This window comes from Notolepis coatsorum (genome assembly GCF_963971535.1).
Source record: "Notolepis coatsorum genome assembly, chromosome: 1".
In the NCBI taxonomy this organism is placed as follows: Eukaryota; Metazoa; Chordata; class Actinopteri; order Aulopiformes; family Paralepididae; genus Notolepis; species Notolepis coatsorum.
Window position 1 is genome coordinate 26,185,902 of NC_140165.1, and position 24,790 is coordinate 26,210,691.

The 24,790-nt window shown below is 43.1% G+C and overlaps 1 protein-coding gene across 3 annotated transcripts in view; it reads left to right on the forward strand.

The window, feature by feature from the left end:
• Window positions 1-24,790, forward strand: part of bin1b (bridging integrator 1b) — an 83,760-nt gene that overhangs the window by 36,033 nt on the left and 22,937 nt on the right. For 2 of the 3 annotated variants that reach the window (XM_084319153.1, XM_084319154.1), the window contains exons 2-11: window positions 4,248-4,328; window positions 4,512-4,566; window positions 6,711-6,805; window positions 14,620-14,715; window positions 15,208-15,315; window positions 16,998-17,090; window positions 18,310-18,395; window positions 21,045-21,120; window positions 21,280-21,335; window positions 24,230-24,274. In XM_084319153.1, coding sequence (XP_084175279.1) covers window positions 4,248-4,328; window positions 4,512-4,566; window positions 6,711-6,805; window positions 14,620-14,715; window positions 15,208-15,315; window positions 16,998-17,090; window positions 18,310-18,395; window positions 21,045-21,120; window positions 21,280-21,335; window positions 24,230-24,274 — 791 coding nt within the window. The remainder of the gene's footprint in view (window positions 1-4,247; window positions 4,329-4,511; window positions 4,567-6,710; window positions 6,806-14,619; window positions 14,716-15,207; window positions 15,316-16,997; window positions 17,091-18,309; window positions 18,396-21,044; window positions 21,121-21,279; window positions 21,336-24,229; window positions 24,275-24,790) is intronic. The other variant, XM_084319155.1, reaches the window with a different exon arrangement.

The window sequence follows — 24,790 nt, forward strand, 5'->3', positions numbered from 1 at the left end:
CGCCTCTCCGGGCCTCTGTCCCTGTCCCGCTCTCCAGTGCCCCTAGTCCCTTAGCCTGTTCGCCTGTTAAAGGCACAGTGCCGCAGTTTCGTATTTCATGGACTCTTGTGTTTTTTGTGTTCTCCCTTAAAGGGACTGTGCCGCTTTTTGTTATTTAATAAATATTGCCCTGTTTTGGCTTACTCTAATACCTGTCTTGTGTTGTGCGATTGGGGTCGGTCTCAAACCATAACAGGTACTCAATCTGCTCAGCCTGGCAGATCAGCTTGGGTCTGTTTTTTTTCAGTTGACTTCAAACATTTATCACGGTGTACCAAAGATCGTTGGCTGTACATGGCTTCACTACGATAGCGTCAAATTTGACATCGGGTGACTGAACTAGCCTACGTGATTCTACGACAAATGGAATTATGTGAGAAATAAACATGAAAAACGGACCCCGAACCGATTGCCCACGCTGAGCAGATCGGCTACCTACCTACACCGGTTCAGGCAGACTCAAAGCAATCGCTGTCACTTCATGAAGTAGCTCCAGGAAAATATACAATGCCTGTGTTCAACATGGTACTGTAGTGGTAGTGGTATGAATGAATGAATGTGGTACTGGTACTGGTACTGTAGTAGTACTGGTACTGGTACTGTGGTAGTGGTACTGTGGTAGTACTGGTAGTGGTGGTAGTCCTGGTAGTGGTACTGTGGTACTGGTAGTAGTACTGGTAGTGGTACTGTGGTAGTAGTACTGGTAGTGGTACTGTGGTACTGGTAGTATTACTGGTAGTGGTACTGTGGTAGTAGTACTGGTAGTAGTACTGGTAGTGGTACTGTGGTAGTAGTACTGGTAGTAGTAGTACTGGTAGTGGTACTGTGGTAGTGGTGCTGTGGTAGTGGTGCTGTGGTAGTGGTGCTGTGGTAGTGGTAATCTGGTAGTGTTACTGTGGTACTGGTAGTAGTATTGGTAGTGGTACTGTGGTAGTGGTAGTGGTAATCTGGTAGTGGTAGTGGTGTTGTGGTAGTGGTAGTGGTAGTGGTAATCTGGTAGTGGTACTGTGGTAGTGGTGCTGTGGTAGTGGTACTGTGGTAGTGGTAATCTGGTAGTGGTAATCTGGTAGTGGTACTGTGGTACTGGTAGTGGTAGTGGTAATCTGGTAGTGGTACTGTGGTAGTGGTACTGTGGTAGTGGTGCTGTGGTAGTGGTACTGTGGTAGTGGTAGTGGTAGTGGTACTGTGGTAGTGGTACTGTGGTAGTGGTACTGTGGTAGTGGTAATCTGGTAGTGGTACTGTGGTAGTGGTGCTGTGGTAGTGGTACTGTGGTAGTGGTAATCTGGTAGTGGTACTGTGGTAGTGGTGCTGTGGTAGTGGTACTGTGGTAGTGGTAATCTGGTAGTGGTACTGTGGTAGTGGTGCTGTGGTAGTGGTGCTGTGGTAGTGGTACTGTGGTAGTGGTAATCTGGTAGTGGTAATCTGGTAGTGGTACTGTGGTAGTGGTACTGTGGTAGTGGTGCTGTGGTACTGGTAATCTGGTAGTGGTGCTGTGGTACTGGTAATCTGGTAGTGGTGCTGTGGTACTGGTAATCTGGTAGTGGTGCTGTGGTACTGGTAATCTGGTAGTGGTACTGTGGTAGTGGTACTGTGGTATTGGTAATCTGGTAGTGGTACTGTGGTAGTGTGGTAGGGGTAATCTGGTAGTGGTACTGTGGTAGTGGTAATCTGGTAGTGGTACTGTGGTAGTGGTAATCTGGTAGTGGTACTGTGGTAGTGGTAATCTGGTAGTGGTAGTGGTACTGTGGTAGTGGTACCGTGGTAGTGGTACTGTGGTAGTGGTAATCTGGTAGTGGTGCTGTGGTAGTGGTACTGGTACTGTGGTAGTGGTACTGTGGTAGTGGTAATCTGGTAGTGGTACTGTGGTAGTGGTAATCTGGTAGTGGTGCTGTGGTAGTGGTACTGGTACTGTGGTAGTGGTACTGTGGTAGTGGTAATCTGGTAGTGGTACTGTGGTAGTGGTAATCTGGTAATGGCACTGTGGTAGTGGTACTGGTACTGTGGTAGTGGTACTGTGGTAGTGGTAATCTGGTAGTGGTACTGTGGTACTGGTACTGTGGTAGTGCTGCTGCCCAACAACAATAACAACACTCAGAGTAGAGTGTTTTTGATGGATTTAGAGGAAGCGCTCTTGTCCGACCCCCCTGTGTCTGTGACCTTTCTCTTGTGCTGCAGTCACTGCTTCCAGCACACCTCTTCCCTTTTCATGCCCCCCCAACACACACACTTCCTGTTTAGTTTAGCTCTGAGCTTCTCCGGAGCCCGTCTGACGTCTTCAGGCTCGTCTCGTTATGCAGAGTCAGGGCTTTTTTTTAGCACAGGAGGACGCGACAACTGAGTCATAGCAGGGGGCGGGATGTTCCCACAGCAACAAGGTAATAAGGGTGACCTCTGGGCCTTTAAACGCCAAATGCGTATATTTGGACCAAATGCATATATTTGCTTGTTGTGTTCCACCACAATATCAGTCAGTGTCTCGCTGTGTAAAATCACACACAAACATTCTCTTAACGCCATTTTACGGGCATTTTAATACATTATCTGTTTGAGAAATCCATTTGTGGTGGCACTGTCTAATATTTCAGTGGGTTGCCACAATTAACTAGTCTGTGTATGGGAAACAGCCAGACCTGACAGAGACACACACACAGACACACAGACAGACAGACAGACAGACACACAGACAGACACACAGACAGACAGACACACAGACACACAGACAGACACACAGACAGACACACACACAGACACACAGACAGACACACAGACAGACACACAGACAGACAGACACACACACACACACACACACACACACACACACACACACACACACACACACACACACACACACACACACACACACACACACACACACACACACACACACACACACACACACACACACACACACACACACACACACACACAGTCAGCTGGTCTTTGCCGTAGAGACAGAGGATACAACTGGCTTTGACATGGAGTGTATAAATAGCCAGGTGTATCTCCAGTTATAGATTTCAACAAACCCACATGAACTAAGCTGTACATCAGTGTGTGTGTGTGTGTGTGTGTGTGTGTGTGTGTGTGTGTGTGTGTGTGTGTGTGTGTGTGTGTGTGTGTGTGTGTGTGTGTGTGTGTGTGTGTGTGCGTGTGCGTGTGTGTGTGTATGGGTGGGTGTGTCCAAGCTTAAAGCCACAGTGTGTAGTTTTAGGAAGGAAGAAATACCTCTATAATAATTAGTTACACATTTTTAGAACCTGTTTCTCAACATAAATCCAAAAGATTACCTTTAACAAAGGTATTAACCAACACAGAGCTATTTATTACCGGAGTTTGGACAGCAAGGAAAGGAAAGAAAGTCAAATGTGGGGACGACAGACAGTGAATTCCATTGTCCATTTGAGGAAGTGCTGCCCAAAGATTAAAATGCTGATGATGTGAAATATATTTTATATATGTGCCCGGATGAACTCACTCACTCACTTGCTCGTGATATGTGATATGTATCCTGTCATTACAAGTCATTCTTATCCTCCTCCTCCTTCTAATTCAGTCTTGTATGAGTCTAATGGCTCATATTTGACAGGGCAGTAATCGTTCTGAACACTACTTCTTGTTATGGCTATTAAATGCTGTTATCTTCACTGTAAGTGAATGGTACATTCGTATTCTGTGGGGGTGTGCAGCAGTCCACAGTGCAAACCACAACTTGGAAGATACTGAAAGCATCACTATCACTCTCTGAAATGTTTGTGGTCGGCCACCGAGTTGTCAAATAAACTAGCGGGAAAGTTGGTAACTAATTTGACATCTGAGATTTGCACGTGTGACTTTGGGAGTTCGGTGTGAATGATTAAAAAAAAAAATTAAACGTCTCTTTTGAAGATGTTTACAACTCGGTTGTTTTCAGGCGATTCAACTGTCCAACTATCCCCATAGAGGGTCTGCCAGACCAGTGGTGTTCAATAATTTTGGTGTCAAGCACTTGAAGTGAGAAGAAATCCCAAGGTTCACCCAAATAGAGATGATATGAAAAGGTCCCACAAGGGCCTCGTATTATCATGCGAGAGGGGCCAGCAAACTCAGTGACTGACTGTTTGATGTTCTTTTAGATAGCCTAGCCGTCACACTCTCCATGATACGAGAGTCTTGAGTGTGAGCCTATAGCGCCCGGCTTGATGTCGCTGTCGTCGTGTTCCGTCCTCAGGTGATGCAGAAGCTGGGCAAGGCCGACGAGACGCGGGACGTGGCGTTCGAGGAGGTCGTGGCCAACTTCAACAAGCAGATGGTCAGCACCTCTCTACCTCTTTCCTCCCCATCCATCCTCCCACCACTTTCCCTCCTCTCACTCCATCACCCTCCTCTCACTCCACCACCCTCCTCTCACTCCACCACCCTCCTCTCACTCCACCACCCTGCGCTCTCACCTCCCCCGACACACCCTTGTTCACCTGTCGTCTTGCTTTTTCAGGTAGAGGGCACTAAATTGCAGAGGGACTTGAGAGCCTACCTAACGGCAGTTAAAAGTAAGACGCATGTCTGTGTGAATGTGGTTTGGTCAGCTGGTAGCCTACAGTGCATCGTATTGTTTTTAACGTTTGTTGAGGAAGTCATTCTGCATTCGATTTTAACTCTGAGGTGAGAATTTCCGACTTCCTACTAGGAAAAACCGAATGAATCGGTGCGTCAACCAGGAGTTCCTAGGCGCAAACTCGATTTCTCAACCCCCGGTTCAAGCCTTAGCGCCATTTGAGGTCATTTCAATATGGCCACCCGCATCATGTAGCTAAACGTTAATGTTATTATTAGCTTGTTTTAAGAGTACATTTGTAAGTATATTAGCTATATGTTGTTGTAAACTGTCTTTTAAGACATTTTAGCTCGAATGCATTTCCAACTTCCAAATTCCCACCTCCAACCATAAACAAATGCAGCATAATCTTCAGTCTATAACACATATATGGCTCACGTTAAAGGGTTACTCCAACAGTCATGTCAGTCCATCCAACAGGCACTGCATTAGTTCTTTGATTTTTGAGATACAAGGAAATATGAATTATTAGCGATGCTAGTGGAAGTTAATGGTGTTATTAGCGATTATAGTGGAAGTTAATGATGTTACACGATGCTAGTGGAAGTTAATGGTGTTACTAGCGATGCTAGTGGAAGTTAATGGTGTTATTAGCGCTGCTAGTGGAAGTTAATGGTGTTATTAGCGATGCTAGTGGAAGTTAATGGTGTTATTAGCGATGCTAGTGGAAGTTAATGGTGGTACACGATGCTAGTGGAAGCTAATGGTGTTATTAGCGATGCTAGTGAAAGTGAATTGTGTTATTAGCGATGCTAGTGAAAGTTAATGGTGTTATTAGCGATGCTAGTGGAAGTTAATGGTGTTATTAGCGATGCTAGTGGAAGTTAATGGTGTTATTAACGATGCTAGTGGAAGTTAATGGTGGTACACGATGCTAGTGGAAGTTAAAGGTGTTATTAGCGATGCTAGTGGAAGTTAATGGTGTTATTAGCGATGCTAGTGAAAGTTAATGGTGTTATTAGCGATGCTAGTGGAAGTTAATGGTGTTATTAGCGATGCTAGTGGAAGTTAATGGTGTTATTAGCGATGCTAGTGGAAGTTAATGGTGTTATTAACGATGCTAGTGGAAGTTAATGGTGTTATTAACGATGCTAGTGGAAGTTAATGGTGGTACACGATGCTAGTGGAAGTTAATGGTGTTATTAGCGATGCTAGTGAAAGTGAATTGTGTTATTAGCGATGCTAGTGGAAGTTAATGGTGTTTTCCATAATTTCTCAGAAAAATTGCGTGCAGTATACCTTCCAAACAGATTGGCTTCTTAAAATGTGTGGAGTAGACCCTTAATATGATTTATTTGTTATGTATGTCTCACCCTCCTAGACCGTAAAAAGGGATAGTTCAGATTATTGGAACCCTAGCCTTATTTCTCACTTAATGTTGTTCCTCATATGAGCTCCAGTTAGTTAGCCACAAACCAATGCAAAGTTAATGCGGTCGAGCTTCTGGTCCAAGCTCACTGAAATGTACTCCATAGTACACAAAGTGGATTCCAGGGAGCTTCAGTCAGCTTGTACATGCAGACAGGAGCTCGACCCCATTGACTCTGCATTGGTTTGTGGCTAACTATCCACAAGGAACAGCATGGATTGTGCTGAGAAAGGACTCCGCCATCAACATCATCAAGTAAGAAATAAGGTTAGGGTTCCAAAAATCAGAACCAGCTGTTTAAAACTATGAAATTAATTGACTATTAGTTATAGGATTTTGTCAACAAATTGTATACAATTTTTGTTGTTGTTGCGAAAGTCCAACATTGCTTAATTTCTCCTTTCGTTTCATAATAACGTTCCACCTGGTTGAAGTGCATGTATGAACAAATCCACGGATGGAAAAAGACAAGGAAGGGCGTAGACGTGACCACTTCCTATCCTGTATGTTAGTGGTAGTGTGTATCTATTTCATCATATGTACTGGATTATCTCTAATTGCTGTGTGTGTGTCTCTCTCTCTCTCTCTCTCTCTCTGTCTCTCTCTGTGTGTGTGTGTGTGTGTGTGTGTGTGTGTGTGTGTGTGTGTGTGTGTGTGTGTGTGTGTGTGTGTGTGTGTGTGTGCGTGTGCGTGTGTGTGTCTTGTCACAGCCATGCACGAGGCATCGCATCGGCTGCAGGACTGTCTGGCAGATCTGTATGAACCCGAGTGGTTCGGCAAGGAAGAGGTAGACGCCATGGTAGAGGTGAGAGCAGCCGGCGCCACTGACAAAAGGTTGACTCTGTGTGTGTGTGTGTGTGTGTGTGTGTGTGTGCGCGTGCGTGCGTGTGTGTGTGTGATGCCTGAATGGTTTAGTGTCACCTGTAATGTCTTTCCCAATGGTCCTAATACTCCTGGCATCACTTTAGGCAACGTTGAGGGGGAGAGAAGACCTTGAGATAGCAAAGTAGGGAGTAATATAGGCATAGTGGATTACTTAGTAGCAAAGTGCATAAGAATAACAGACAAACTGATCCTGCATCAGCCCTTATCTGCACATGTCAGGAGACCTTGGCCAGGGAGGTCAAACGTTTTAATTGCCGTCACCGAAAAAAGAAAAGAAAAAAGCAATCAGTGGTGAAGCCAATATTTATTTAAATAGCATATTCCACTTCTGTGAGATGGTTTACAACGTAAAAGAAAATCTATACATTAGTTTTTAGTGGTGGAATTAAGAAATTATCATTTTGTTACCACAACTTCCTGTAATCACTTGACGTGGCTATAATTCATTATAATCCATTATAATCGATCATGGAAAATGGCCTTTTGAGCCTCCGAGAGAATTGTAAATAACAGCACGAGAATGCTTGCGCCGCTTTGGTTGCATTTCATTCCTTTTGGTTAAAAACTCAAATGTCCCAAACAAAAATGTATAATCGAATTTCACACAGTTGTAGTCGAGACTTGGGGCAACATTTGGATGCAAAAACCTCATTGTTGGCTCCTATTTCAGGGGAGTAGCCATTTGAATGAAAAACACTGACGCCATTTTGACAGGCATTTCATCAACAAATCATCAACCGACAAATGCCATTGTGTGCGCACAGAGGTTGGCTACAATTTGAGTGACTGTTTGTTCTACCAATTGAAAGTATTGTCTGGGACTTTGGCTTTTTGTGTAGGGAAGTGGTCCGAAAATGTAAGGGCTAAAAACCAGAGCGAAGCTGCGTTCTGAATAGCACTGTGCGCGGAGCCTCCCATTTGATTACATTACGGCAGGACGTTTGACCTCCGTAATGTAATGTAAGTCCCGATATTTGGTGAGTGTTCTTGAAAAAAGGACAAAACTACTTGCAAGATTCTGTTGAGTTTCTGCAGTAATAGGAAACCAGGACATCTAGTTCTTATTTTACCAACGATGATGTTGACGGTAGAGTCCTTTCTCAGCACAGTCCAAGCTGTTCCTCATACCGGCTCTGGATAGTTAGCCACGAACCAATACAAAATGAATGGGGTCGAGCTCTGGTCTGTACAATCTGACCTAGGCTCACAGAGAGAGAGAGAGAGAGAGAGAGAGAGAGAGAGAGAGAGAGAGAGAGAGAGAGAGAGAGAGAGAGAGAGAGAGAGAGAGAGAGAGAGAGAGAGAGAGAGAGAGAGAGAGAGAGAGAGAGAGAGAGAGAGAGAGAGAGAGAGAGAGAGAGAGAGAGAGAGAGAGAGAGAGAGAGAGAGAGAGAAGAGAGAGAGAGAGAGAGAGAGAGAGAGAGAGAGAGAGAGAGAGAGAGAGAGAAAACATCAAAGCATGGTGTGTGTGTGTGTGTGTGCATTTGCACATGGAATGACTAAAATTAGATTCCAGAGAACCTCAATAGAACCCCACCAGCTGAAGAGTTCATAAAGAGTAGACGTAGATGTGTTCCTTCTCTCCTCCTAGTCCTCCTCCCTTCCACCCTTCTAACTCACTTACTCCCTTTTACTTCATTCTCCACACCCGGTTTCTTGTCTTTCCCCTTTGATAACCGCATGCTTCTCTCCACGTCTTCACCCCTCCGTCCGAGAAGGAGATGATTGAGAAGAAATGGACAATATCTTGGAGGTAAAGGAGAGATCATCTCACTGCTGGTGATGATCAAAGTTTAGCACGTTTAGTGGTATGAAATACTTGCCAGTAGTGTAATCGACGCGTAACCGTTCGCTGACAGAGTCCCATGGTCTGAGTTCTGAGCGAACAGGGAGCGTCCGACAGGCAGCAAACGGGTCTCGAAACAAAAAGCTTTAATCCACAACATGCAGACAGGTGTTAACCATCATAACATAAAAACAGAGGTCCTCCAGCATTTCAGATGCTTGATTCTTCTGAACTAGTGCCAGTGTGACACAGTTACTACACACTGATAAGACATCATGTCGTTCTGAAGCATTGGAAATGCTGGAGGACAACTGTTTTCTGTTTTGTATAGTTAAAACATTTGTCTGCATGTTGTGGTTGCGGATTAAAACCTTTTTGTTTTGAGACCTGCTGGCTAGAACTCCGACCACAGGACTTTGTAAGTAAGCTAATGGTTATGCATCAATTATACTACCCTGGCAAGTATTGCAAGGATGCAACCTATCCCCTTAAGTTCCCAGAACGGTTTGCTCTATAATGTTCCCATGGCTCGTACAGAACTGGGAAAACTGCGTATGCACTGTGGGCATGGAATAATCTAATAATAATAATAATAACTTTATTTGTATAGCACCTTTCATAAAGGGATTGCAGTTCAAAGTGCTTTACATCAGTAAGACATAAGATAAGACATAACATCTGTGTAAAACAAGCAGCAAGAGCAAAGCATAAAGTGGGATAAAATAATGCAGATATCATATTTGTTTATTTGTTTATTGTTATTTGCACTTACAAACATACATTCTGGAATAAAAGAAGTAAAAGAAGACCCCCCCTCTTAAATCTATATAGAATAACTACACAGAACCCCCCCCCCACACACACACATTATGCGCAAACACACATGCGCATATCCCTCTCTCATACACACAGATACATACAATACAGCATTATAACAATACAACAATTATAATGTTTTTTTTTATCCACTTTTTCTCCTCTTTTTTCTATTTTTCTCCCATCCCAATTTCGCTGTGCCAATTCTCCCCTCCCCTGTCTTGAACGTTGCTCGCATATGCCCCCCACTGGCCGGTTGTAGGGAGGATAGAAGCCTTGCATCACGTGTCCCCTCCGATACACGAGGAGGCAGCCTGTCACATCTTTCCACCTGCCAGCACGGACTCTCATTGGCGAGGTGTAACGTGTGGGAGGCTCACACTACCCCCGCCATTTCCTGTCTCTGCTGTGCAGGCGTCCCCCAACCGACCTGTAGGAGTCGCTGTCCACAACGTCCAGATTACCACCCATCGACTTCCACCCGCTAACTCTGCCAATTGAGTTAGTATGACGGCCGGGCCAAGCCGGAGGCAACGCCGACAGCCGGATTCGAACACAGTGTCTCTTGCGTTGGTGACGAGCGCAATGTCCGCTGCGCCACCCAGACGCTACCAACAATTATAATGTTGGAAAAAAAGGCTACTCACAAATACTACTCACAGGATCTGTAGTTCTTTTTTAAGCTTGCTTTTAAATGTATTTAAAGTGGAACATGTTTCTGTTTGATTTTTTTTATATCGAACCTCACGTTCCAATAGGCTTCTTGAATTTCTGTAATCTGTTACAAAACATGATAAAGGTCATAGTATGCACCCAGCGGATAGTGGGCGTAGAAATAAAAGTAAAAATAAGTAAAATAATAGCAAGGGTAAAATGAGCAGACATATAAAATCACAGTTTTTCACATTAGGATCTAACATCCCAACAGGCGACTTTGTTTATGGTTGGATTCAGTTTTAATAGAATAGAAAATACATGAATGATGAAATGAGCACATAAAGTGCAGACATACTATAAAACCATAGTTTTTTACAGTGCAATAAAATAGTTCTGGATTACTGTTCAAAGTCGACTTTACCTTCTGTTTGGTATCCACAGTTTAAAACCTGACAGTCTTCCCTCTTGTTTGATACCCACTTTGACCCTTCGAACCTCCCACTCAGGGCAAACCTCCCTCTCAGGGCACAGTTCCCTCTCTCAGGGCGCAGTTCTCACTGTAAGAAAAAAAGCTGCAAGAAAACGGTAAATGCATCAATGGTTGCCAAATACTTACTGTCGAATTACAGTAAAATCAAATACTTTTACAGATTACAACCTTTATTTAATGGTTAATATTTTGATAAAAGGTAATTTACTGTATTTCTATGGCATTTACACTTAAAGTAGAAAAACAAAAGTAATCTGTAAAATAATACAATGAATTTCCTGTGAAAAAAACATTTATTTTTTAGTGCAATGTAGAGCAATGTAGGAATCTGCAGGAAGAGTTGAATTTAGTGAATCTCATACCTCTGGGTGATTTAAAAAAGTATACAAGATACTGTAACTGAGGAGTGTAAATTTTTTTAAATGCCATGTTTTCTGCCAGACCGAATAGCTGTCTCTGTGTATTATGAATAGTGTATTATGTGTTGTTGACTGTTGTATTGTCTGTAATCATTGTGTAGGCCTCCTGCTGCTACCTTGGCCAGGTCTCTTTTGAAAAAGAGATTTTAATCTCAATGATAATTTTTTTGCAGGTCCAAAGTTAATGTTGTTTACATGTTGCATGCATATAATCCCCTCCCTACTTCCCATTCCCCCACATGGAATGCACCTGATTGGATAAATGATACTCTAGTGCGACATCTAGTGGCTGAATGTTATATATAGCACCTTTAAATAAAGTTCAGGTTCAGTGGATGAACAGTAGCTGAACAGCAGTTTAGGTTTGGTTGTACACTAGAACAGGGGTTCCCAAACTTTTCAGGCCGGGACCCAGAAAATAAGGCGTCAGAGAGCCGCGGTCCAATGCACATCGTCAGGCTTTTTTTTTTTTTTTTTTTTTTTTTTGCGACCTATTTTTAAGGCCAAATATCACTTCAATCCTATTAAGTTAGTTCAAGTTAGTTATTCATTTTTATTACATGGCGTTTTCACATTCGCCGAAATGCTTGCTTGTGATTGGTCAACAGCCCCCCGACTGCGGTCATTATTTTTCAATAATGACCGCAGATTTTTCAATAATGACCGCAGAGCGCAGCTGTTCGCAATCAAGCCCACTGACACACTGTTTCAGTGCAATTAGACACTGCCGTGCCGGCGATGACAGGGGGCGGAGCGACGAGCGATACTATTGGAGACAGAACACAGCGGAGCCAGAACACAGAGGCTGCCCGCGATAATAATAATCACTTTATTTGGGTTGACAGAGCCACAGAACAACTGCGATTTGTCAAATGAATTAGGTATATTGTTAGTAAGTTAGCCATGTAATAAGCGGGATAATGTATAGCGCTGCACTGACAGCGGAGCCAGAGGCTGCCCGCGATAATAATAATCACTTTATTTGGGCTGACAGAGCCACAGAACAACTGCGATTTGTCAAATGAATTAGGTATATTGTTAGTAAGTTAGCCATGTAATAAGCGGGATAATGTATAGCCTACTCGGTCATTGTCGCAAAATAATTGACCTTCACTACGTTTAAAACACCTCGGCGCGGCGCCTCGGTATTTTAAACTCCGTGTCGGTCAATTATTTTGCGACAATGACCTCGTAGGCATACATTATCCCTTACATATGTGCTATTTATGAGAGGACTAACTTGTTGCAAAATAATAATGATAATAATAATAGCCTCATTAAAATACTATTGTTGCTTCGGTTGTTTTCAGCGTTTTATGTGCATAATCTGTTATTTGGTTTGAAATGTTCGTTGAAATAAGTAGATTTTTCGTTTTTGTTTATTTATTAAGTTAATATAAAACCATATACCGTAATTCCTCTAATAGTAACCGGGTCTCAAATACAAGCCGGGTCTCTATTAATGGCCGGGTGCGCTCTTGAGCTAAGCAATTATAAGCCGGCCTCCTAATACAAGCCGGGTTACTAATATACTGAGCTGCATACTGAGCTAGTTACTTGATTTCACTTTGAAAACGTTGAAATGACCAGTGACCACCTGTAATTGCACTGTTTACTATTTCATACAGTACTTGGTTTCAATAAATGAACCCAGTACATTTTACTGGGTTCAAACTGACACAAAATGTTGATTTATTCATTATGATCCGTTTGAAAATTTGAAATATAGGCCTCCCTCTTATACAGGCCTCCTCCTAATACAAGCCTGGTACCCGCTACAGTTGAAACAAATACAAGCCGGGGTTACTATTAGAGGAATTACGGTAGTCACATTTTAGAATACAATAGAATAGAATTTTAGAATACAACTAGAAACACTGTCCTGGCCTGCTTCTAAGTTCAGTGACAAAAAAAAAAAAAAAAAAAAAAAATTGGATTTTTTTTTTTTTTTTTTTTTTAAATCATCTCGCGGCCCTCCTGTGGCTGCTCGCGGCCCACCTTTGGGTCGCGACCCCGACTTTGGGAACCACTGACTAGAACATAGAATGTAGCATTGTGGGAGTTGTATCCTCATGTAGTATTGTCACACTGCTGAACTGCCCAGAAGATAATTGAACTGCACTGGCCCAGATCTCCCAAAAGTATTTCAGTAATGACAGCTCTACCTCCTAATAATAACACTAAGTCAACGAGTCAAATTAATTTAAATGCAGAAAGTATTCGGGATGGCAGTTCAGGCTGCAACATGGTCTCATCAGAAAAATAACGTATTAATCAACCGCAGGAAAAAAGGTACATAAATGTACATTTTGTTACAGCCATAAGTCATATATTTACATTTCATATTGGTGAAAGTCCAAAACAAACAATGTGACAAGGAGTCAAACCTACGATTGTGGTTGCAGGCAAGTGCTCTCACCACTAGACTAAGACACCCACCTTGTTTATAAGTATTCGGTTTTACGAACATTCCACATTTGAATGGTGAGTATCGCAGATTATAACTTGATTTGGATTTGAATTAACTCTGTGAGGCTGCGTTCATATCGTAGGCCAGATCACACTCTCGCATCACCCTCTCAGAGCGTTCAAAACACATTTCCAGACACTCTGGCCAAGCAGTAGGAGCAGCAAGTTCTAATGTTTACATAGTAGTTAATGGTATCAAGCTAACTGGCTAAACGTGCTAGCATGCTAGCTGACGCTCAACAACAGTCAGATCACAACTTGCCACAAGAGCTCAAACATCTAACAGACAATTTTATGTTCATGAATCCCTCTGGTGTTTTTCATTCTGTTCCAATGAAATTAATGTTTTATTTTTTTACTTCAATCGGAACGTCGAGTTGAATATGTGAATGCACCCAAAGATGTGACCTCAGGTGGTACCTGCCTGGTCTGTAGGGCTGACCCCTATTAGTCGAATAGTCGACTAATCGATCGAAAGGAGCCGTAGTCGAAATTTTTATTTTTATTTTTTGTATCATTCTTTCCAAAAGAAAAGAGGCCTAGAAGCGTGGCTAACGCTAATGGCACGCATACCAGAGGCTAACTGCCTAAGAAAACTGGCACAGAGGCACTGAAAGAGGATTTCACCCATCTAATGAACACACTAGAGACAAATATCAAGATGTATCCATCAGTGGACCAATTGCATGCTTTTGCAGAGAACAAGAAGCCTTCAGTCGACTCCTTCAGACATTAAGCACCCCCCACAGCCCAAATGGAATGATACAAAAATATATATATTTACCTTTTTCCCCCCAACTTTTTTTTTTCATAGTCGACTAATAGTCGACTATCTGCAAATTTCGGCCAATCATAGTCGACTATCCAAATCCTTAATCGGGGACAGCCCTACTGGTCTGTTAACCATCTGTACAATAATTGAGTGGCTAGTGATTGTAAACAGACGTGATCAAGTCAGATCAACAGCACAGGGGCAGAAACAACACTGGCATGTGAAAAATACCCATAGATTCACCAAGCGGGTTAGGACTTGGTTACTCCTTACTGTAGCTCACAGTGTTAAAACAGCTGTATTGTGTGTGTGCATGTGTTAATTGTAGGACACAGACATGCTGTGGACAGACTACGACCAGAAGATTACGGACAACTCCATGGTCTCCTTGGATACATACCTGGCCCAGTTCCCTGATATCAAAGTATGTGTTTGTGTCGATGTGTTATGTGGATTTGTGATCTATTTATATTGAATTTTATTATTATTATTATTATATATTTTTTGTATTATTATTTAATTTCGGAGACATTCTGGCACAGTGTCTGGTCTCACCTGAAGTACATTCTGTATAAGAGAAAAACAAAAATGTTTTGGACCACACTATTTATAATTTGTATTTGTTTAGTTACTTTTTAGCTTGACAGAAATTACAAGCCATTTCAGTCTTTCCTAGTTTAGGTTTATATATATATATATAAGCGGCATCTCCGCTTCCATTCATTGTGCTAAGCTAGGCTAACATGCAGCCAGATAGCTTTCTACTGAACGCACAGAGAGGAAACTGGTATCTATCTTCTTGTCTCTCTCTGGAGAAGATGATAAGATAATTTCGCAAAATGTTGGCGTGTTCCTTTAAGTTCATTAGATATATCTGTGAGGTCGGTCCTGTAAGTGTGACTGTGCCTCGTCTCAGGGCCGTATAGCCAAGCGAGAGAGGAAGATGGTGGACTTCGACAGCGCCAGACATCACTTCGCCAACGTACAGAAAGGCAAGAAAAAAGACGAAGCCAAGATCGCCAAGGTAACCGCTTTGTGTGAGTGAGTGAGCAATTGAGCGAGCGAGTGAGTGATTTACTGTGTTAGCAAGTAAGCGATCCATTTGTATATTACATTTATAACAATTTATTTGCTACGGTGTGCTTAAAGGGATAAAACACTATCCCTAACTGTTGATTACCAATGATGATGTTGATCAGTAGAGTCCTTTCTCTGCTAAATCCATGCTGTTCCTCATGCCAGCTCAGGATAGTTAGCCTCAAATTAATGCAAAGTCAATGGGGTCAAACTCTTGTCTGTACAAGCCGACTAGGGCTCACTGAAATGTCCTCTGTGTGTGCACTGAGGAGTAGATTTCAGTGAGTGTCAGTTATCGTGTAGATACAGGAGTTTGACCCCATTGACGTTGCATTGGTTTGAGAGCTAGTATGAGGAACAGCATGGCTTGTGCTGAGAAAGGATTATATCGATCAACAACCTCATTGGTAAATAAGACATAAGGCTAGGGGTCCAAAAACCTGAACTATCCCTTTAAGCAACCTTGGCTCTTGTGTTTGCCATAACGCATGTGTAGAATGTGCATCGACTAATTGCCTTCTGAATGAGCTACATGGGCTGCTGTAGCAATGTCTCTCACCTGCCCGTCTAAACGCTTCTTAACACTTGTGTGTTTGCCTTACATTCTTCTTTTGCTCGACCTATTTCCCCTTCTATCTCTCTCTCCCCTCTCTCCTTCTCTCTATGTCCCTCTCCATCTCTCTCTCTCTCTCTCTCTCTCTCTCTCTCTCACTCTGTCCATCTCCATCTCTCTCTCTTCTCTCTCTCCATATCACTTTCTCTCTCCTCTCTCTCCAGCTCTCTCTGTCCCTCTCCACATCTCTCTCTCTATATCTCTCTCTCCTCTCTCTCCATCTCTCTCTCCTCTCTCTCTCTTCTCTCTCTCCATATCACTCTCTCTCCATCTCTCTCTGTCCCTCTCCACCTCTCTCTCTATATCTCTCTCCTCTCTCTCCATCTCTCTCTCCTCTCTGTCCCTCTCTATCTCTCTCCCTCTTTCTCCCCTCTCCCCTCTCTATCTATCTCTCTCTCTTCCCCTCTCTCCCCTCTCTGTCCCTCTTCTCCTTTTCTCCTTCTCTCTCTCCCCCTCTCTCGCACTCTCTTTATCTGTCTGTCTGTCTCTCTCTCCCCTCTCTCCTTCTCTCTATGTCCCTCTCCATCTCTCTCGCCCTCTCTCTCTTTCTCTGTCCCTCACCATCTCTTTCTCTTCTCTGCCCCTCTCCATCTATCTCTCCCTCTCCCCTCTATCTCTCCTCTCTCTTTCTCTCTCTCTCCATATATCTCTCCTCTCTCTCCATCTCTCTCCCCTCTCTCTCTATCTCTCTCCCTCTTTCTCCCCTAACCCCATCACTCTCTCCTCTCTCACTGTCCCTCACCATCTCTTTCTCTCTCCATCTCTCTCCACCTATCTCTTCTCTCTCTCTCTCCATATCACTCTATCTCCTCTCTCTCTCCATCTCTCTCTGTCCCTCTCCACCTCTCTCTCTCTCCATCCCCTCCCCCCTTCTCTCTCTCTCTCTCTCTCTCTCTCTCTCTCTCTCTCTCTCTCTCTCTCTCTCTCTCTCTCTCTCTCTCTCTCTCTCTCTCTCTCTCTCTCTCTCTCTCTCTCTCTCTCTCTCTCACTCTGTGTCCTGCATGGTGCATGTCTAGCCGACAGCCCTGCTGGAGATGGCAGCTCCTAGTTGGGCCCAGGGGCTGATATCTGCTCACCAAGTGGCCCAGACTAACCTGTCCAGAAACCAGGTGACCCGCTGGCTCCCTCCCTCCCAACAGTCCCAATGATTAGTAGAATGAGGCTTGTTGAATCAGTTTAACTGATACTAGCTAGTTTTGCTTAATTCGCTAGTTTTGGCTTCAGGACGGGCCACACCCCAACCTACACCTGCATCACGCTAGCTTAGCTCATTGACGGTTTGGACCGAGCAACCTCGAATCAGGTGGGTCGGTCCAACATCAAGTGGGTCGACACATCTGGCATTTCCCAGAGTTGCTCGGTGGTCAGTCCCAGCCTTTTAGCAAGACATGTTCTCTGTGCAGAAGGTAAACGCTCTGAGGAGTCACTCACGATTACAGAAGAGAAGCCTCTGGGCTTGGATGTTCACTTGTGATGTGTGCGGTGGAAGCTACCGTAATCATGGTAATGGAGGCGAATGTAACGGTTCAAATTACCATAATCCTTGAAAGTGGGGGGACCATAGGTCCCCTGTTTCCTCCTTTCCCAGCGCCAATTATCACAACCATGTTGGATTAGAATTTTGGACCCTATCTAATCTAATCCTTTCTAACCCACTCATGCATTTGGAAGGTCGGCTTTTAATTGTTGTGCCCCAAGCGCATGGCACGATCTTCCAACACACCCTGAAGATTGATGCTCATACTCATAACCTTTCGATGCATGATTATAATAACATGCCATTTGTTTATGCATCTATCAAATATTGAATATATGATTATAATAACATGCCATTTGTTTATGCATCTATCAAATATTTAATACATGATTATAATAACATGCCATTTGTTTATGCATCTATCAAATATTGAATATATGATTATAATAACATGCCATTTGTTTATGCATCTATCAAATATGTATTATATGAGTATAATAACATGCCGCCATGAGTCTATAATCTTTTAGTGTAGTTGACCCAAATGGGAATCAAACTGACAATAATAGTGCCTTGCTCTACCTATTGAGCTAAGCAGGGAATGAAACCCCTAACCCTGGCAGTGGTAGTGCCGTGCTCTACCTGTTGAGCTACACAGTACCAAGTATTAAACCCTGTGTGTGTGTGTGTGTGTGTGTGTGTGTGTGTGTGTGTGTGTGTGTGTGTGTGTGTGTGTGTGTGTGTGTGTGTGTGTGTGTGTGTGTGTGTGTGTGTGTGTGTGTGTGTGTGTGTGTGTGTGTGTGTGTGTGTGTGTGTGTGTGTGTGCGTGTGCGTGCTCTCTCTCTCTCCAGGCTGAGGAGGAGCTGGGCAGAGCTCAGAAGGTCTTCGAGGAGCTCAATGTGGAGTTGCAAGATGAGCTTCCAGCAATGTGGGAGAGGTACTATGAGTCTGGAGTCACACACACACACACACACACACACACACACACACACACACACACACACACACACACACACACACACACACACACACACACACACACACACACACACACACACACACCTACACATTAGGGCTGACCTTCGATTTTTTTTGGAATTCGAAGCTTCGGGGCCGAGATTGGATTTTAATTATTTTAAAGCTTCGGGGGAAAGAAAGTTCAAAAAGAAATTTATGAAATTTTAACACTTTGCTTCCATGAAATATTGTAAGCCGTCATTTGAGGCTTTATAAAAGCAGCACAATGAACACAAATCTGTCAGTGCCGAGTCCGACCTCATCTTAAATAACAGCATTGCTTGTTGTAATTAACAAAGAGAGGCAGAGTTGATTTTGCAACTGTGTGTTTTTTTTTTTACATAATAGAATTTTTTTTTCATATTTGAATCCCATGCCCATCGAACAAAGCTTCGAAGTATTTAAGACAGCCCTACTACACACACACACACACACACACACACACACACACACACACACACACGTACACACACATGTACACACACACACACACACACACACACACACACACACACACACACACACACACACACACACACACACACACACACACACACACAAGACTTCGTAGTTTGTGGAATACATAGAGCCCCAAAGTCCACAGAGATTTTCAGGGGGGGGGGATATTGGATTTTTTTATATCCAGTACAATTGTAATGTTAGCTAAGCTGGCTAGCTAGTATAGCTAACATTAGTGAACCTAAGTTGAACAATTTTGTGTCTCATGTGTCATTATTAAATCATTGCATTTGATCAAATGCAAAAAATAATCATATTGGTATTGACCATTGGCCGCCCTGCTCTCTGAATATCTATTGAAAAACCCATATCGGTCGACCACTAGTTGCAACTAAAGTTATTGTATTGTTGGTACTGTTACAGACATTATGTTAGGGTTTCCTCAAATGTTTTTGACAGGTGACCCCATATTGTGATTGGAAAATACTTGGAAGAATTTAATTCTAAAACTAGGAAGTCACACATCAAGCTGTAAACCTGCTCTTCAGCACAGAAACACATCAAGCTGTAAACCTGCTCTTCAGCACAGAAACACATCAAGCTGTAAACCTGCTCTTCAGCACAGAAACACATCAAGCTGTAAACCTGCTCTTCAGCACAGAAACACATCAAGCTGTAAACCTGCTCTTCAGCACAGAAACACATCAAGCTGTAAACCTGCTCTTCAACACAGAAACACATCAAGCTGTAAACCTGCTCTTCAGCACAGAAACACATCAAGCTGTAAACCTGCTCTTAACACTTTCAATGCCGGCCGTGTTTTCCTTTTTACCCCCTTGAATGCCGCCACCCACTTCAATGTTAGCTATGTTTTGAATTATGGCTATGTGTCTAATCTGCCCGTCGCTTATCAATGACTTGTTTGCAGTAAACATTGTCGAAACGGATTGTTTTTTAATCGGTTCATATCCTTTTTATAGCATTTCGAAAAGCTATCATTCTCTCGAAAATTTTCGGAAAATAGAAAGATTCCCTCATAAACGGCATTTATTGGAATATTCTCGAATACACTAGACACGTTGTCATTTGTCGGCCTATTTATGAATCGTTTTCAAATAAACGCTAGATTATCGATAGTATATGTATATGCACGCTATAGAAGCAAGCTGAGAAATCTATTCTCTCATTTCCTCAACATCACACACACACACACACACACACCTACACACACACACACACACACACACACACACACACACACACACACACACACACACACACACACACACACACACATATACACATACGGGACACGCTGTTATCTCAGTGAATACAGCTCTGATTATCCTAAAACTGGTAACATAGACTCCTTACCTTAGATCAGATGTTCTCCAAAAAGATTATTCCAATTCCTGATCGCCATTCCAAATATCGATCGTGTTTATTGATTGATTATTGGCTGCTGTAAATATATATTCCACGCTGCTTTCCAACTCGCGATCACTTCCATGTTCATCAGATCCCTCGCCAGCATAATGGAGCCAGTTGGCTCCCCCCACACAGATCCACCAGTATAATCGAATGACCTGCAGTTACACAGGGATAGACGATAGGGGGCGGTATTTTCCCATCTGAGCTCCTAGGGTCTGCTGTACCAACGGGAGACTCGGTTGATGAAATCTGAAATATGATGAAATTCAGATCGCTAATAAAAAAATCAAATGACAATTCGCGTCGTCGGCACTCAGCGGGGGGCATGAAAAGACGACAATACACGTCGCTGGCACTCAAAGTGTTAAGTACAGAAACACAGTATTTATTTATATATTTTTTTTTACATAAAAAGACCTGTTTGGTAACTTAATTCAGTTAAAATAATGTCTCTATATATCGATGCTCAGAAATAAGCCACGCACACACTTGCAGGTTCAGACTAGGAATAGAAGCATAAATGTTGCCTGCTATGTCACACTATATTGATGTGTCCTCTCTTTCTCCCTGCGTGTGTGTGTGTGTGCGTCTGCGTGTGTGTGCGTGCGTGCGTGCATGCGTGTGTGTGTGTGTGTGTGTGTGTGTGTGTGTGTGTGTGTGTGTGTGTGTGTGTGTCCAGTCGTATTGGCTTCTATGTGAACACATTCCAGAGCCTCGCTGGATATCAGGAAAAGTTCCACAGAGAGATGGGGAAGGTAAGAGCCGGATCACTAAATGAAATTATACGTGTGTGTGTGTGTGTGTGTGTGTGTGTGTGTGTGTGTGTGTGCGTGTGCGTGTGTGTGTGTGTGTGTGTGTGTGCACGCTGATGTATAAACCGATCTCTGACCCTCTCTTTCTCTCTCTTTGCCCAGCTCACCCAGAACCTGAATGATGTCATGTCCAAGCTGGACGAACAGCGACTGGGCAAGTGAGTAGACTTAACACCAAACTGTCTTTGGTTACAAGTAGGCTTAACACCAAACTGTCTCTGGTTACAAGTGAGTAGACTTAACACCAAACTGTCTCTGGTTACAAGTGAGTAGACTTAACACCAAACTGTCTCTGGTTACAAGTGAGTAGGCTTAACACCAAACTGTCTCTGGTTACAAGTGAGTAGACTTAACACCAAACTGTCTCGTTACAAGTGAGTAGACTTAACACCAAACTGTCTCTGGTTACAAGTGAGTAGACTTAACACCAAACTGTCTCTGGTTACAAGTGAGTAGACTTAACACCAAACTGTCTCTGGTTACAAGTAGGCTTAACACCAAACTGTCTCTGGTTACAAGTGAGTAGACTTAACACCAAACTGTCTCGTTACAAGTGAGTAGACTTAACACCAAACTGTCTCTGGTTACAAGTGAGTAGACTTAACACCAAACTGTCTCTGGTTACAAGTGAGTAGACTTAACACCAAACTGTCTCTGGTTACAAGTGAGTAGACTTAACACCAAACTGTCTCTGGTTACAAGTAGGCTTAACACCAAACTGTCTCTGGTTACAAGTGAGTAGACTTAACACCAAACTGTCTCTGGTTACAAGTGAGTAGACTTAACACCAAACTGTCTCTGGTTACAAGTGAGTAGACTTAACACCAAACTGTCTCTGGTTACAAGTGAGTAGACTTAACACCAAACTGTCTCTGGTTACAAGTAGACTTAACACCAAACTGTCTCTGGTTACAAGTGAGTAGACTTAACGCCAAACTGTCTCTGGTTACAAGTGAGTAGGCTTAACACCAAACTGTCTCTGGTTACAAGTGAGTAGACTTAACACCAAACTGTCTCTGGTTACAAGTGAGTAGACTTAACACCAAACTGTCTCTGGTTACAAGTGAGTAGGCTTAACACCAAACTGTCTCTGGTTACAAGTGAGTAGACTTAACACCAAACTGTCTCTGGTTACAAGTGAGTAGGCTTAACACCAAACTGTCTCTGGTAACACATCATTACCCCACAATAACATGCCAAGCACACCCTGCCTGCTGTATGTCAACAAGGTGCCATTTACGGTGCTCACTAGTGTAGCAGAGTATATTTGCCTGATGCCTAGAAAGCCTAACCTAGGATGGCTTTGAGTAGACGACAGAGTACAGCAACTTGCAATGGGCCTGGTCTACAAGATACACTACACGACCAAGGTACCCATGTACATGTCAAAATACTTCCCAAAGGTCAGTGAATACCACGATCACAACACCAGAGGGAGCTCCACAAATCATGTAAAACCCAGATTCGGCTCAAACAAGGGACTAAACACGTTTCGCAATTATGCCACAACAATGTGGAACGCCCTACCCAAAGCTGTAAAGGAATGTAAATCACTACCCACCTTCAAAAACACTCTCAAAGAACACCTACGGGAGACTGCAATTCAAAACTGGCCCCTACAAATGTCCTAACCCAGTTGTACAATAAAGACCAAGCATGGCTTTGTCAGTATTCCAATGTACAGCCCCACCCAACCCCACCCCACCTACCCAACCTCCTCCAATGTACAGTTTCCATGTCAAATGTATGTCAGTATTCCAATGTACAGTGTCCCCCCCCCCTACCCAACCCCCCCCCCCCCCCCCCACCTCCAATGTACAGCCCCACCCCACCTACCCAACCTCCCCCAATGCACAGTTTCTATGTCAAATGTATATACTCTTCTTCTGGATTTTTTTAGTATCACAAACAGTACTGTATTTGAAAATCTGGTATGTCATAAATGTATAGATGTAGCAGTACTGTCTATCTGTATGTCATGTGTGTCATATGATGAATTGAAAATGGGGGACCCTGATGGAAACAAGACGAAAGTCTTTCTCAGGTCTGCATCCTCTTAACAATTGTATGTATTGAGCCGTACTGTACTGTACCCATTCTGCAATCTGTTAATAAACTTTTCAATCAATCAATCAATCAAACCCTTGGCCTGAAACCTAGTAATCCTAATATCTCCCTTGGCCTGAAACCTAGTAATCCTAATATCTCCCTTGGCCTGAAACCTAGTAAGCCTAATATCTCCCTTGGCCTGAAGCCTAGTAAAGCCTAATATCTCCCTTGGCCTGAAACCTAGTAAAGCCTAATATCTCCCCTGGCCTGAAGCCTAGTAAAGCCTAATATCTCCCTTGGCCTGAAACCTAGTAAAGCCTAATATCTCCCTTGATCTGAAGCCTAGTAAAGCCTAATATCTCCCTTGGCCTGAAGTCTAGTAAAGCTTAATATCTTCCTTGGCCTGAGGCCTAGTAAGACTGCAGATATTTGGTGTGAATCCAAGTGGGTTACACCAGCTCCACATGACCTAAAATATGAGGTCATAATGCCAATATAATAATTTTATAGCGAATGTCCCTAACTGAGTGACCGACTCCCCCATCGAGGGAGTGTTGAGGCCGGGTCCGGCTTCCCTTTTATTGTTTTTTTATTTTGCATCTGATGACACGCCAATATTTGGGGAAATTAGCTTACCGTCTTCTCCAGAGAGAGAGACAAGAAGATAGATACCAGTTTCCTCTCTGTGCATTCAGTAGAAAGCTATCTGGCTGCATGTTATGTCCACTTCCATTCATTGTGCTAAGCTAGGCTAACATGCAGCCAGATAGCTTTCTACTGAACGCACAGAGAGGAAACTGGTATCTATCTTCTTGTCTCTCTCTGGAGAAGACGGTAAGCTAATGTCCCAAAATGTTGGCGTGTTCCTTCAAGTTCACTAATGTTAGTTACATTAGCTAGCTAGGTTTTGGCACTCTCTAACGTTAGCCGGTTTTTGGTCAAACCATTTCCTGGAAAGAGAGCGAGCCCCTGAGTTAACGTCTTTACACCCGTTCCACCACAGAACGGGACTGAAACCATCTGACAAGACGGAAGACACTGGAAAAAGGTAACATGGCCAATCGAGACGTGTCAGAATGAGACTGCCTGTTTGCCGTCGTCCCGCTACTAGATGCTGAACTGCGATTGGTCCATTGCTCAGCCGCACACGCTCAGCACTGTGCATGAAGTGTGCAGCATGCTTAAAGGGGAACTATCTTATAAATGGCCTTTTTCAGTGTTTAGCATTGTTTCCTAGCTATGTGGACTTATATTAATATGATTTATTTCTCTAATTCTCATATTGGCGCATTCTTCCAATTCTCCTCTCACAATATTCACCCTCACTGAACTGAGTCATCTGAAAATGTGCATATCTGTGATGTCAGAGATTTCTCAGCTGCATAATAATGTGGCAGTTGGTGTGGCAGTTGGCACCAGGCCACACAGTGGTTGGAGCCCAGCCTCAAAATGGCTTAAAAAAATTCTGTTTTTGAGTACTTGATTAGAAATACAAAACAATGATTTAAAAGAAAAAAAAAACGTACAGAGGTGTTCCATAGACTCACAGGAATTGTGTAAAAGT